The sequence below is a fragment of the Octodon degus genome, unplaced genomic scaffold (genome assembly GCF_000260255.1).
Source record: "Octodon degus isolate 3935 unplaced genomic scaffold, OctDeg1.0 scaffold00189, whole genome shotgun sequence".
NCBI lineage: Eukaryota > Metazoa > Chordata > Mammalia > Rodentia > Octodontidae > Octodon > Octodon degus.
In genome coordinates, this window is record NW_004524765.1 from 2,928,594 (window position 1) to 2,940,142 (window position 11,549).

General features: G+C 51.6%; 1 protein-coding gene across 1 annotated transcript in view; it reads right to left on the reverse strand.

The window, feature by feature from the left end:
* LOC101565459 (telomerase protein component 1-like) overlaps positions 1-11,549 on the reverse strand; it is a 51,464-nt gene that overhangs the window by 1,180 nt on the left and 38,735 nt on the right. Inside the window, 18 exon segments of the mRNA XM_023704149.1 lie at positions 24-159; positions 1,708-1,810; positions 1,949-2,089; positions 4,771-4,904; positions 5,057-5,193; positions 5,325-5,457; positions 5,555-5,631; positions 5,720-5,852; positions 6,177-6,284; positions 6,972-7,085; positions 7,306-7,466; positions 8,080-8,295; positions 8,375-8,528; positions 8,782-8,994; positions 9,123-9,278; positions 9,470-9,569; positions 9,688-9,812; positions 11,329-11,509. Of these exon segments, the coding sequence (XP_023559917.1) occupies positions 24-159; positions 1,708-1,810; positions 1,949-2,089; positions 4,771-4,904; positions 5,057-5,193; positions 5,325-5,457; positions 5,555-5,631; positions 5,720-5,852; positions 6,177-6,284; positions 6,972-7,085; positions 7,306-7,466; positions 8,080-8,295; positions 8,375-8,528; positions 8,782-8,994; positions 9,123-9,278; positions 9,470-9,569; positions 9,688-9,812; positions 11,329-11,509 (2,522 nt within the window).

Below are 11,549 nucleotides of genomic sequence, written 5' to 3' on the forward strand. Positions count from 1 at the left end.
GCCTGCCTCCCCTAGGCTTCTCAGGGCCCCTCCAGTCTTCCCAGCCCACTCACCAGATTCGGGTTTGGCCTGAGTCATCAGCTCTGGGGTCTTAGTAACATCCTCATAACACATGTAATAGCGCACAGAGCCGTCAAACTCTCCTGTTTCCTTTTGCTTCTGTGAAAGGACCAGTAACTTTGGTTAGCCTGCCCATCGCACACGACTCTGCCAGGGGAAGCAACACTGCTCTGCTCCAGGATGACCAGAACTTTCTAAAACCAAACTAAGCCATGGACACAGTACAGGGCACAGTGGTTAATTGTCTAGCTCAGTTGTTTTTTTTTGGTGGAACTGGGGATTGAACTCAGGCCCTTGTGCTTGCCAGAGAAGCGCTTATTCCACTGAACCATCTCCCCAGTCCAATTGTCTAGCTCATGAGATATTTGTATTTACCCAACCCATCATCCCTAAATCAATAGACACTGATGCTTCTGTCACCTCAAAAGTTGCCCTTTCCTAGTCAGTACAAAGCCTCCCCTGAGGTAACAATATTCTGGCTTTTGTCACCAGAAATGAGTTCTGCTTATTCTCAAATTTTACTTAAATAAAATTATATAGTATCTTTTCTGTCTTGCTTCTTTTGTTTAGGATAATGGCTATGACAAGAAGTCTGTGTTCTTCCTTTTTATATTTTGAGGCAGTCTCACTATGTGATACAGGCTGCTTTTGAACTCACTTATGTAGCCCAAGCAGGCCTCAACCTCATGGCGATCTTCCTGCCTCTACTTCTCAAGGGCTGGGACTACTGGGGTGTGCCACCTTGCCCCGCTTGTGTTCCTTCTGTCACTGATACTCAGTTTCACACCTTTTTCCTGCCACATATTATTGTACTGCATAAAAATACAACAACTATTTACACTCTTCCTGTTTATAAACATTCAGGTTACTTTGGACTTAATGAACAACACTGCTTCAGACATCTTGCCCTTACCTTTTGTACAACATGTGCACTTATTTCTCTCGAGTTTATAATTCAGAATGGAATTACTAGGTCATTGATATGCTTTGTGAACAATTTTAGTAACATTACTTCAGGGTTTAGTCGGCTTCCGGAGGACTTGACTGTCTATCGCTGGCACAACCTAGGCAGTAAGTGCTGCACGTCTAGGAGGTGGCAGACACCACGAGAAAGTTGAAGTGTTTGCCCTGAAGGTGCTCGTGCAGAGACAAGGCAAAGAGAGACATGGAACTGCAAGTAGGAAAACTAGCTGGGCCTGGGGGTACACGCTGTACACCCAGCTCTGTGGCAGAAGGATCGCCGAGTTCACGGCCAGACTTGGCTACAGAGTGAGTTCAAGGCCCACCCGAACTACTCAGTGAGACCTTGTCTCAAAAAACAAAAAGAAGAAAGAGAGAAAACACCAAAGTGTCTGACTTCCTGTCTTTTTTTTTCTACTCAAAATTGAACTCAGAACTTTGTGCTTGCCGGGCAGGCACTTATGCTGCTGAGCTATAACCCTTGCTCCTGTGCTTTTCTTCAACAGTAAAACCATGTTTATTGGCAATAAAATCTTTCATGGAAAGGAGTAGCTCGGGTTCCAAAGTAGAGCTGGTCCCACAGAAGGAGGATAAGGGGGTTTGCACCCTGCTGCCTTTCCTTCCCTCTCTCAGCCATGCAGCCCAACATATAAAAGTACTAGCTCTCAACAAATGTGTAGCACATACCACAATAGAACTTACCAAGAGACACACATTGTCATCGTCCATGTAGAACACCCCGTATTCTTTGTGTGTGGACAATACTACAGGACAAGTTTGATACGTTTCCCTGGTGCATAAGAAAGTGAGAGGCTGAGCCAGACTACCTCTGTTTAGGACTCCAGTGTTTCTTCCAAGATAAACCCAGATAACCACTAAAACCACCTTTTCTTTCTCCAGTTGAGGGAGAATAAACACTGGATCTTACTCGATGACAGATGGATCATCCCCAGGTGTCATATGTAGTACATCCAAATTCTCATCGACCAAGATGAGGGATTGGCCATCAGGGGCCAGGTGCAGACCTGTGAGGATTCCATGTTCTTGCAGAACTCGGTGTAGGTGAAGCCTATAGCTAAAAATGTGGAGGAAGAAAGATCTTACTTCAGTCAGCCTCCCTTGGGCTCCACAGCTCCCCATGCATGGCTCACAAGTGAAGTACAAAGCAAAATGTGTTGCTGTCCCAACACACCCTGAGCACTTTTTGCTTTCATGTTGCCAAGATCAAATCAAGGGCTGAGTGTGCAACACCAGCCTATACTTTCTTTTCATCTGCATTAAAATTCATCCTCTCCTCCCCTTACTTGCTCAAATTGGTAAGCAATAACATGCTTATATTTTTCTTCCGTTCCTAACCCCAGCAGATCAATAAGACTTGTGGATCCCAACCACAATGCATTCACTCATCCAGAACTTTCCTCAATTCTAGAGCTCAGGTCAGGGCATGCAGCGTGTTCTCCCTGGAGTACAACACCTGCCTTTGGTCAAACCATTATTCTGCTGGGGATCACAAAATGTACAATGGCACAGTAGCTGTCCTAGGCTCTCCTTGCATTGTCTGACTTGTGGGCCAGGTTTGGAATTCGGAAAACACCTTCCTCTAAGTCCATGAGTTTAGCAACCAGGCATGCAGAGGGATCTTGGCTGGTTTTCTTTATGACATTCAACTCACCCATTGTACCACTTCCTCTAGCATGTTCTAGGAAAAGCACCCTGTCCCCTCCCCTACAGTGGCTCATAAAATGCTAGCTAGCTAGAGAAGGGGCTTTGTTCCTAGAGAGTACCTGGCAGTCCCAGATCCCTACTATGCACATGAGTAATTTGTCTCTTGCTCTTTCTTGCAGGACCATGAATTATAACCTAGGCAGGAGACTGGAACCATGTTGGATCCAGTCTGGCACTGACACTGTGGTAGGGCCTTGTGGAGTACCTCATTCTTTCATGTGGCAATGAGAAACATAGATGTAGGAGCAGAGATATCTGCTGTTGAGGGGGCTCTGCAATGACCCAATGCTCTCAGTGAAACAAAAAGCCAAGAGTTCGAGTGTCCTAGACTTTTATTGATACCATTCAGGAAGTTGTGGGGGGTGGTGGTCACGGCAGAGGTCATGGGAAGAGAAACTTTGCAGGCCTGGCTATAAGGAGGGATAGCATACTCTTGCACCAGGCACAGAGGCCCTCCAATTAGCAGTGCAATGGCCAGTTTGGTGTAGGCAAGGATGGCACCTGACTGCCATCAGGTATCATTCTTTCTGTGTCCCATGGGAACAGCACAGGTGTGGGCTCACGCCTTAGCCCTGTTCACTCACAGGCTCCTGCTGGAGCCTCCTTCCAGCCATCAGCAGTGTGGCTATTCTCACCCATGAGCACCGCTGTGCTATGCTGAGACTCACGGGCACATGGGCCGCACTCCATGACTTTTTTTTGGCCAATCAAGGGAAAATCTGCTTTCATACAGCCAGCCCTGCCTGTCTCCATGAACTGGGTTGAAGGAAACATCCGGGGAAGATGGTGGCAAGGGGCCTCATTTCTCAGGGGAGCAAGGCTGGGTGGTCTCCCACACTGTCCATCTATCCTCTATACTCCCACCAGGGTTTTCTCTCACTCAAGTTCTCTTTCTTTCTTTCTTTCTTTCTTTCTTTCTTTCTTTCTTTCTTTCTTTCTTTTTTTTATTAATTATGTAGGTTTTTGAGGCAGGGTCTCACTATGTAGCCCAGGCTGGCCTCAAACTCAGAGACCCTCCTCCCTCTTACTCCTGAGTGCTGGCATTACAGGCGTGCTCCATCATGCCCTGCTTCTCTCACCAAAGTTCTGATGAGGAGAAATTGGCAGTGTTATCCATGAGCAGAATGTATGCATGTCATCACATGTGAGGCTATGGGTTTAATCCCCAGTGTGAACGAAAAAGAAGAAAGCAAGCAAGCAAAAGAAAATCAGCATCAAAATTTTCAATTTTTTTTTTTTTTTTAAAACTGGGTCACTTGAATTCACCATGTAGCTCACAGAGTTCTCAAACTCATGGTAATCTTCCTCCCTCAGCATCCCTCGTATTGTGATTACAGGCATGATCCATCTTTCAACTAAACTCTCAGTACTGCATTTGAACAGCTTGGCTCAGTTTATCTTTCCAATCTAACCCTCTCCCCTGCTGTTCAACCACCACACTCCCTCCAGGAACCCCAGGGTTTGGCAGTACCACGAATTCCCTGCAGAGAGGCACGCACAGTGCCTTTCAGAAACACTACTTTTTGGTGAAACATCAATCCCTTCCATCACTGGCTTAGAAAACTCTTATTCATTCTAACCCCAAATATCAACTCTTTCTAATATTATCCAAACTCATAGCCCATAGAAATACTCCTTATTTGAAAATTAAACCTCAGCTGGGTATGTTGGTTTATGCCTGTAATCTCAACCCTCTGGGAAGCTGAGGCAGGATTTCAAGTTTGAGTCCAGCCTAAGGAAACGGAAACTTAGTGAGATCCAATTTGAAAACAAAAGCTACGGGGATGCTGCTAAGAATGCTTCTGGATTACATCACCAGCTCTGATGATAAAAAAAAAAGGACAAAATTCATTTGCATCTGGGTTACCTGGCCAAGAGCATGGCATGAAATAGACACTTGAGAGGAATTCCTTTTAACTGACAGAGGGAGGCGAACACACTTCCTGCTCGATAATCAATATGTGGGTGACCTGTTCAGAAGCAAAAGCGCATTCCCATCACCTCCACTCAGCCGCCTGCTTTCACCTGACTCACCCAGATGTTGAACCCCTCTGCCCCGGAGAATCGAGCACGTGCCACTCGGTGATCTTTTCATCATCACTGAGAACGAAGAAGTTGTAGGCTGAGTCGCAGAGCAGAGTGCTGACGCGGCCGGGGGCCTGGAGTGTACAACGAGGTCACGTCAGTGCGACTGAGCAGCCAGGCTAAGCCCCACCCTGCCAAGCACGCAGGCAACCTCAGCTTCAGCAAGTACCATGAAGCACATGGCCAGGACAGAGCTACACAGACAAAGGAGGCTGCCCCAAGTCACCTGTGCTGTGGCCACAGGCCTGGCGTCCTGCCACAGGGTTAATTCCCCAGCTAGATTTCCAGACAGAGCCACAGAACCATCTGGCCCCCAGGCCACTGCGGTGATGGCTGTGAAACTCCTCAGGGCACTGGTGTCATCTGGGGAAGAAGGGAAGTGATCCTTAGAAGCTGGGCTAGTCCTAGCATACCAGAGCTACCAGGCTGCACCGAGCTTCTCTGCCTCAGCAACACAGCCTTCCTGCACGCCTGTCTGTCCAGGCCGCACTCACCTGCTTCCTGAGGAACCTGGCACAGCCGCACTGAACCATCGCTTGAGGCGGTCAGCAGCAGGCCCGAGCGCTGGGAGACCGCAGCTGCACTGACAGGACCACTGTGTCCCGGGAGGGTGTGTGTCTGCCACACCTAGGAGCAAGGGACGCAGGTGCACCAGGGCAGCGACCCACCAGGAAGTGGCCCTCAGCTCCACCTCCCACAGCCCCAGAGCCTACAGGACACTCACCAAGAGTGGATGCCACAGCCGCGTGGCCCCGTCCAGGCCGACAGTCACCACCAGAAGCTCTGAGCCAGCCTGTCCAGCTGATAAGACAAGGAGATGACTCAGGAGAAGTAAAGGGGAGGGCACAGACAAGAGGCAGGGGGAGGGGAGGGGCTGACCCTTCACTACCTGGGCGGGGCTCCAGGGCCGCTGCGCACTGGCTGATGGGCCCTGAGTGCGCGGGGATGCTGGTCAGCTCCATACCTCCACGGTCCCACACTTTCAGGGTCCCGTCCCGGTCCACGGACACCACGTGTTCTTCCTGTTCCACAGCACAGGATCAAAACACAGGAGAGACCTGGGGCTCCCTCTACAGAGGAGCAGACTGAGCACCCAGGATTTAGAAGAGGTCCAAGCATAAGAGGAGAGTTCAGGTGCAGTGGAAAGGCGTGCCTCTGGACCTCAACCCTGTCTGTGGTGTCCGCACTTAGATCAGCTTTCCATCTTCCCGCCTGTTTCCCACACACTTCATTCCCTCGCTGACTTTTGGCTGGGGGAGCACATACCCGACAGAACCCGCCTCCCAACGCCCACTGTGTGCTCTGAGACACCCCCTACCCCAGTGACCTTTGCACTGCTTTCTCACCACAGCCCCCACGGCGCTCACTGCACTCTGATGACCCAGGAAATGACCAAGCTGCTGTCCCGACTCCGGGTCCCACAGCCCCACAGAGCCATCACTGGAGCAGGAGACCTGCAGTCAGAGGGGAGAGGAGTAGGGCTATGTGCATCCCTCTGGCATTTTGCTGTCTTCATAATGTGGCATGTGGCAGGAAACCTTCCTACTAGGAACTGAGCCCCTCCTGAGCTAAACACTAGCTCCTCCATTCATATCCTTGGGATGTGGGGCAAATTTAAACTTTAAGCCTTGGGTTTCAGTTTCTCAACTACGTGAGGAAGAAATGACAGCCCTTGCATCTGGAATGCTTGCTGTGGGCTGGCGGCATCTCTAGAGATGACTTAGTGTGCTGCCTGGTACACAGAGAGCATGTAACAATCACAGGAGGAGTTGTTATTCACAGTGTCACTCAGCAAGTTCAGATAAAGGCAAAACCCCACAGTGCTAAGGAGAGTGTGGGCTGGGGAGGAAGAGAGGATAGCAAAACTATTGGAATGAAATCCACTGCTTTGTATCTCTTTTTGAGAATAGCAGGGAGAATCACAAAGAGATTCACACTGGGGAACTTGGCTTCACTATCCCTGAGCCCCTAGACTCATGTGAATAAGTGTGGCATATGTGTAGAGAGCTTAGCTCAAGGCTACTGAAGGGCTCAGCAAGTGCCACCCATACTGCCACAGTAGGTGTGGGGAGTGACGAGGTGAGAGATGTCTTCCTCTAGGAATCCCGCTACGCTCTGTGCCGCCCCACACCTTCACTCACCAACAGGTCATCTCTGGTCCAGGCACAGCCAGTGACCCAATCACGGTGACAGGCAGGGAAGGAGCGAATCATAAGAGGGCTCTGCGGGGTCCGCACATCCCAGCACAGGAGATTCTGGATGGGTCCAAGGAGAGTGAGGCCTCAGAACCACAGGAGGAAACAGGAGGGCCAGGACTGTGAGCGCAAGAAGCTCCAGGGAAGGAAGGAGGGTGGTCTCTGGCAGGAGGCGTGGCAGAATAAGCAGCAGGAGAAGGCAAAAGGAAAAGGGGCTGGAAAGGAACCAAGGGACCAGCAGTGCAGAGGGAGCTGGGAATCGCAGCGCTCAGCAGCTCACCCGATCCCTGCCGCCAGTGGCCAGGCTGCCTCCATTCATGCTGAAGCTACAGCAACTTACAGGGCCCCGGTGTCCCCGGAGCGCAGTGCATTGGGGCAAGTGTCCTGCCTTGTGCCGCTGTGTCAGCAACTGCTTTGGCCAGAGCTGCACTGTGAAATCCTCTGCAGTGGAAAGGGAGGGGAAGGCATCCTGAGAGGACATGGGAGAGGCCTGGGAGTGCACACAGAGGCCACCATGGGGCAGAGGGTTCTAGGCAAGGGAGGATGTGAGTGACAAGCATGTGGCCAGGCCCTAGGCCAGGCCTACTCATCTTCTGAGAACATCTGGCCCTCACAGCTCCAGCTCCCTAGCTACAGTCAGCACTGTGGCTTCCTGTACAGGCTGATGCCCCAGGCTGCCTTTCCGCACACCTCTTCCCACCAGTCCAGAGACCCTTTCACTGGAAGGCCCAGGCCAATGCTGTGCATCACCACCAGCTTCCTAGCCCTTTATGGAGAAACCCTCCTGTTCTACAGTAAAGTTTCCCTCCCCCATGGCACAAATGAAAGGCAGTGCTGTAGTTCAGAGTCCCAGACTGTGGCTTAAGGAACAAGAAGAAACTGCATAAAGTGATTCAGGAAGATAAATGCATCCACAGCACTGTGAAATCTGTAAAACCAACACCTATGATCTGTGTAGTTTCGGGCACATACGTACATACAGTACTAGTAGAAGGAAAGCATCAACTTCTGCTGTAAAGAAAGATTGAGGATGCCCTGCCCTGCCCAGCAGTACCTGAGGCAGAAGCCAGAAGGTCCTGGGAGGAGGCCAGGCCCAGCACCGCCTTCTGGTTTCCGGGCAGGAGCCAGAGGTCCTGAAGCACAGCGCCTTCCTGGAGCACCCAGCCCTGCAGGCTGCCATCTTCTGCACCGCTCACCAACACCTTGGGGCTCAGCCAGGCCAGTGCAGACACTGCCATGTCTAGCATTCGACCCTGCACACGATGGGGACCTGGAGGAAGAGACAGAGGAAGGTGAAGTGGGGGTGCCCTTTCCAAAGCTGTGAAATCCACCCATTGCCCTTTCAGTACCTGAAGGGATTCTGTAGACCTTAATGCCATCTGTTCGGTACCCAACTGCCACCTGCGCACTGTCTGGGCTGAGAGCCACTGAGAGGGCAGGAGAGAGAGGGAGGGAGCCCAGGCATCCCCGGGGCTGACCCAGGGAGCCTGACCACACCTGAACCTAGGAGCCAAGAAAAAGGATTAAAGATATCCCACCTGGGCCACTAGTGTTCATCCAGACAACAGCCACACCCGTTAAGGTCCTGGACCCAAAGACTTGTGAGCACAACCATGCATACCCTGATTCCCTCACCCTGTAGCTCTCTGTCCACCCAGCTCCTCTAGGGTCCTCAACACAGACCCCTCCCCACTCAAGTCCTCCCTGCCTGAGCTACCCCCGTTCCCATCCCCTGCCTAAGCCCCTGCCACCAGACCTTGCCATTCTCTCCAGCTGTCAGTAACTGGCTCTGGGCATGCAGGAAAAGTGCAGCAGAAACAAAACCACTGTGAGCAGGGAAGGTGGCCAGGCATGCCCCCTCTTGCCAGGCCCAGAGCTCCACCTTCCCGTCCAGCCGGCCAACAGCCACAACCTGCCCCAGTGCACTGAAGGCCAACGTTCGCACAGAAGCTCCTGGAGCCCCCAGCTCCTACACAGGAAAGTAGTAGGGAAACGTCAGGGTTTGTTCTCTGCACAACACAAAGTGGCACAGTGGCAGATGTGCACCATGCACACCTGTCCTCCTGTGCTTCCTCCCCAAGAGCCATGGCCTGCTACCTTGGTGGCTTTGAGTCCATCTGCCTGGAAGAAGCTGATGCTGCCTGCCCAGCTGCCAGTGGCTAGTGCCTGCCCCTCTGGGTGGAAGGCAACGCAGGTGAGGGGCTTGGCACAAGTGTGCTGGCAGGAAAGCTGCCCACGGACTGTGTCCCAAATCTGCAATAGACAGTGGAGAAGATGAGGAGCTACATGCAGCCCTGAGCTGTTCAGTCCCACAGCCCCATAGCCACTCGTCCAGTGCCCTACTGCAGCCTGCAAGGGGTCACCAGGCCAAGCAGTGTGCCGCCCAGTCACGCTAAGGGGGACAAACTCACAGGGCCTCCATCATTAGGTCAGATTGTCATTACCTTTAGGCCCCCACCCACACACACGGTGGCCAGAAGCCGGCGGTCTGGGCTCAGGCAGCAGCCCGTGACCTGGTCCTGGTGAGCCTTGGTCTGCAGCACCCTATTCCAGGAAGACAGAGTCAGCCCTGGGCCCAGGTGGCCATGGCTCCCTCCTCACTTCTTTGCCCCTGGGCTTCCAAAAGGGAATGGCCTCACTCAGAGACACAGGGGACACTCACAGACAACCGTGCTCCAGGTCCCAGAGCTCTAGGAGCCCATCAAAGGCGCTAACAAACAGGGCACTGTCGGAGAGGAAAGCGCAGGACGAGATCCCGTCACAGCCACTCACTATGGACTTCTCCTCCTGTAGAGCAGGACAAGAGCAGAGGCACAGGCCACTTCCTGACCTTGCGTGTTCAACAGTCCAGCCCCTACCAAGCCCAAGGCCAAGGTAAGAAGGGCTCGAGATCCCTGCTATCTACAATCCTGGCCAAAACCCTGTTCAGATGGAACTCCTGATCCAAGGCAGCTGGTCCCATCTCCTTCACTCCAAACCCCACTCCTATTCCCCAATCACAGATTTTCATTGGTCTTGGGGAAAGGCATCCCACGGGGTGGTTCTTGTGAGGAGAGGCCATGGCAGTGGGACTCCCTCCTCCATCTCATCTCCCACTGGCCCCTCGTCCTCTCTGCTGCAGTGCTACTGGGCAATGTAGGGAGAACACTGCTCAGTCTTGCTGTGGCTTCTCATTCAACTAAAGGCCTTCCTTCCCTGCCCCATGTCTTCTGCTTCTCACATGAGCTCATGCCCTCAATTATGGCAGCAGGGCAGTTCTCCCAATCTGAATATGTCATGGGGAGACATAGTGACCTTTTACTTCTGGTAACCTACAGTGCTGTGATGCTTTGTGTCTGGATGTCCCCCACAAAGCCCTCTGTGGCCATGGGGTTGAGTATTTTGGTGGTGGCCAAATCTAGTTTTTCATAGATTCATAGCCTACTGCTGGAACTAAGAGCATGAGTGGTACACCCAACCCAGGGAGGGCCATCTGCATGGGATCTAAGTGACAGAAAGTGTCTTGCACTTCTCCCCTCTTGCCTTGCTTTTGGTGTCTTCTGCCACCAGGAATGGCTGTCTGGCTGCCACCAGCTACCCTGGCTTGCAACAACTCAATGATGGAATGAAACTGTCACAAACCCTGATCTAAATAACCCTTACCTCCTTTCCCACTGGGTGTCACATATTATGTCTCTGCTAGGACAGAACTGTGACTGAGACAAGCACTTGGAATCCACTCTGGGCAGCAAATATTGGCTGTGTGGATTTGTTTTGCTGGTAGTGGGAAATGAACCATAGACTTTGCGCTGAGTTGCATGCCCATGCCTGTTTTGTTTTGTTTTATGTATTTTACTTTATTATTTATCTTATTTCTTGGTACTGAGGATCAAACTCAGGACCCTGTGCTTGCCCGACAGGCTCTTATGCCACTGAGCTATATCCCCAGCCCTTGTTTTATTTTTCAGACAAGATCTTATTCAGTTCTGAAGTTGTACATGCACTCTATGATCTTTTGGTCTTCCTGGCTCAGCTTTACAGAGAGCTGGAATTACAGAAAGCTGTGCACCGGCCATCTCATTCATTTTTCAGACCTAATTCTCTGATCTGAAGTGAAGAGGCTGAAGTTGCTGAATCAACCAGGGAGCTCCTGTGAGTACCCAGCTGGGGGGCCTGAGGGCGTGCTACAGGGAAATTTTTTTTTTTTTTTTTTGGCAGAACCAGCGATCAAACTCAGGTCCTTGCACTTGCCAGGGAAGTGTTTATGCTACTGAGTCATCCCCCAGGCCCCTGCAGGTAACTTTGGCAACATTAAGGGTCCTACCTGCCAAGTTCTCAGATCCAAAAGGTACAGTGTCCCATTGGCAGTGCCCACAGCTGCTCCATGTCCACTAAGAGAGATGGCTACAGCAGTGGGGGATGAGGGAATCGCCAGAGACAGGCTGGAGCTGGAGGAAGAGCAGGCAAAGAGGGGCATTTAGGGAAGGAAAGCAACTGGAAATCTACTCTTTCCCCCATATCAGACACTCCCTCCCACTCTGAAAG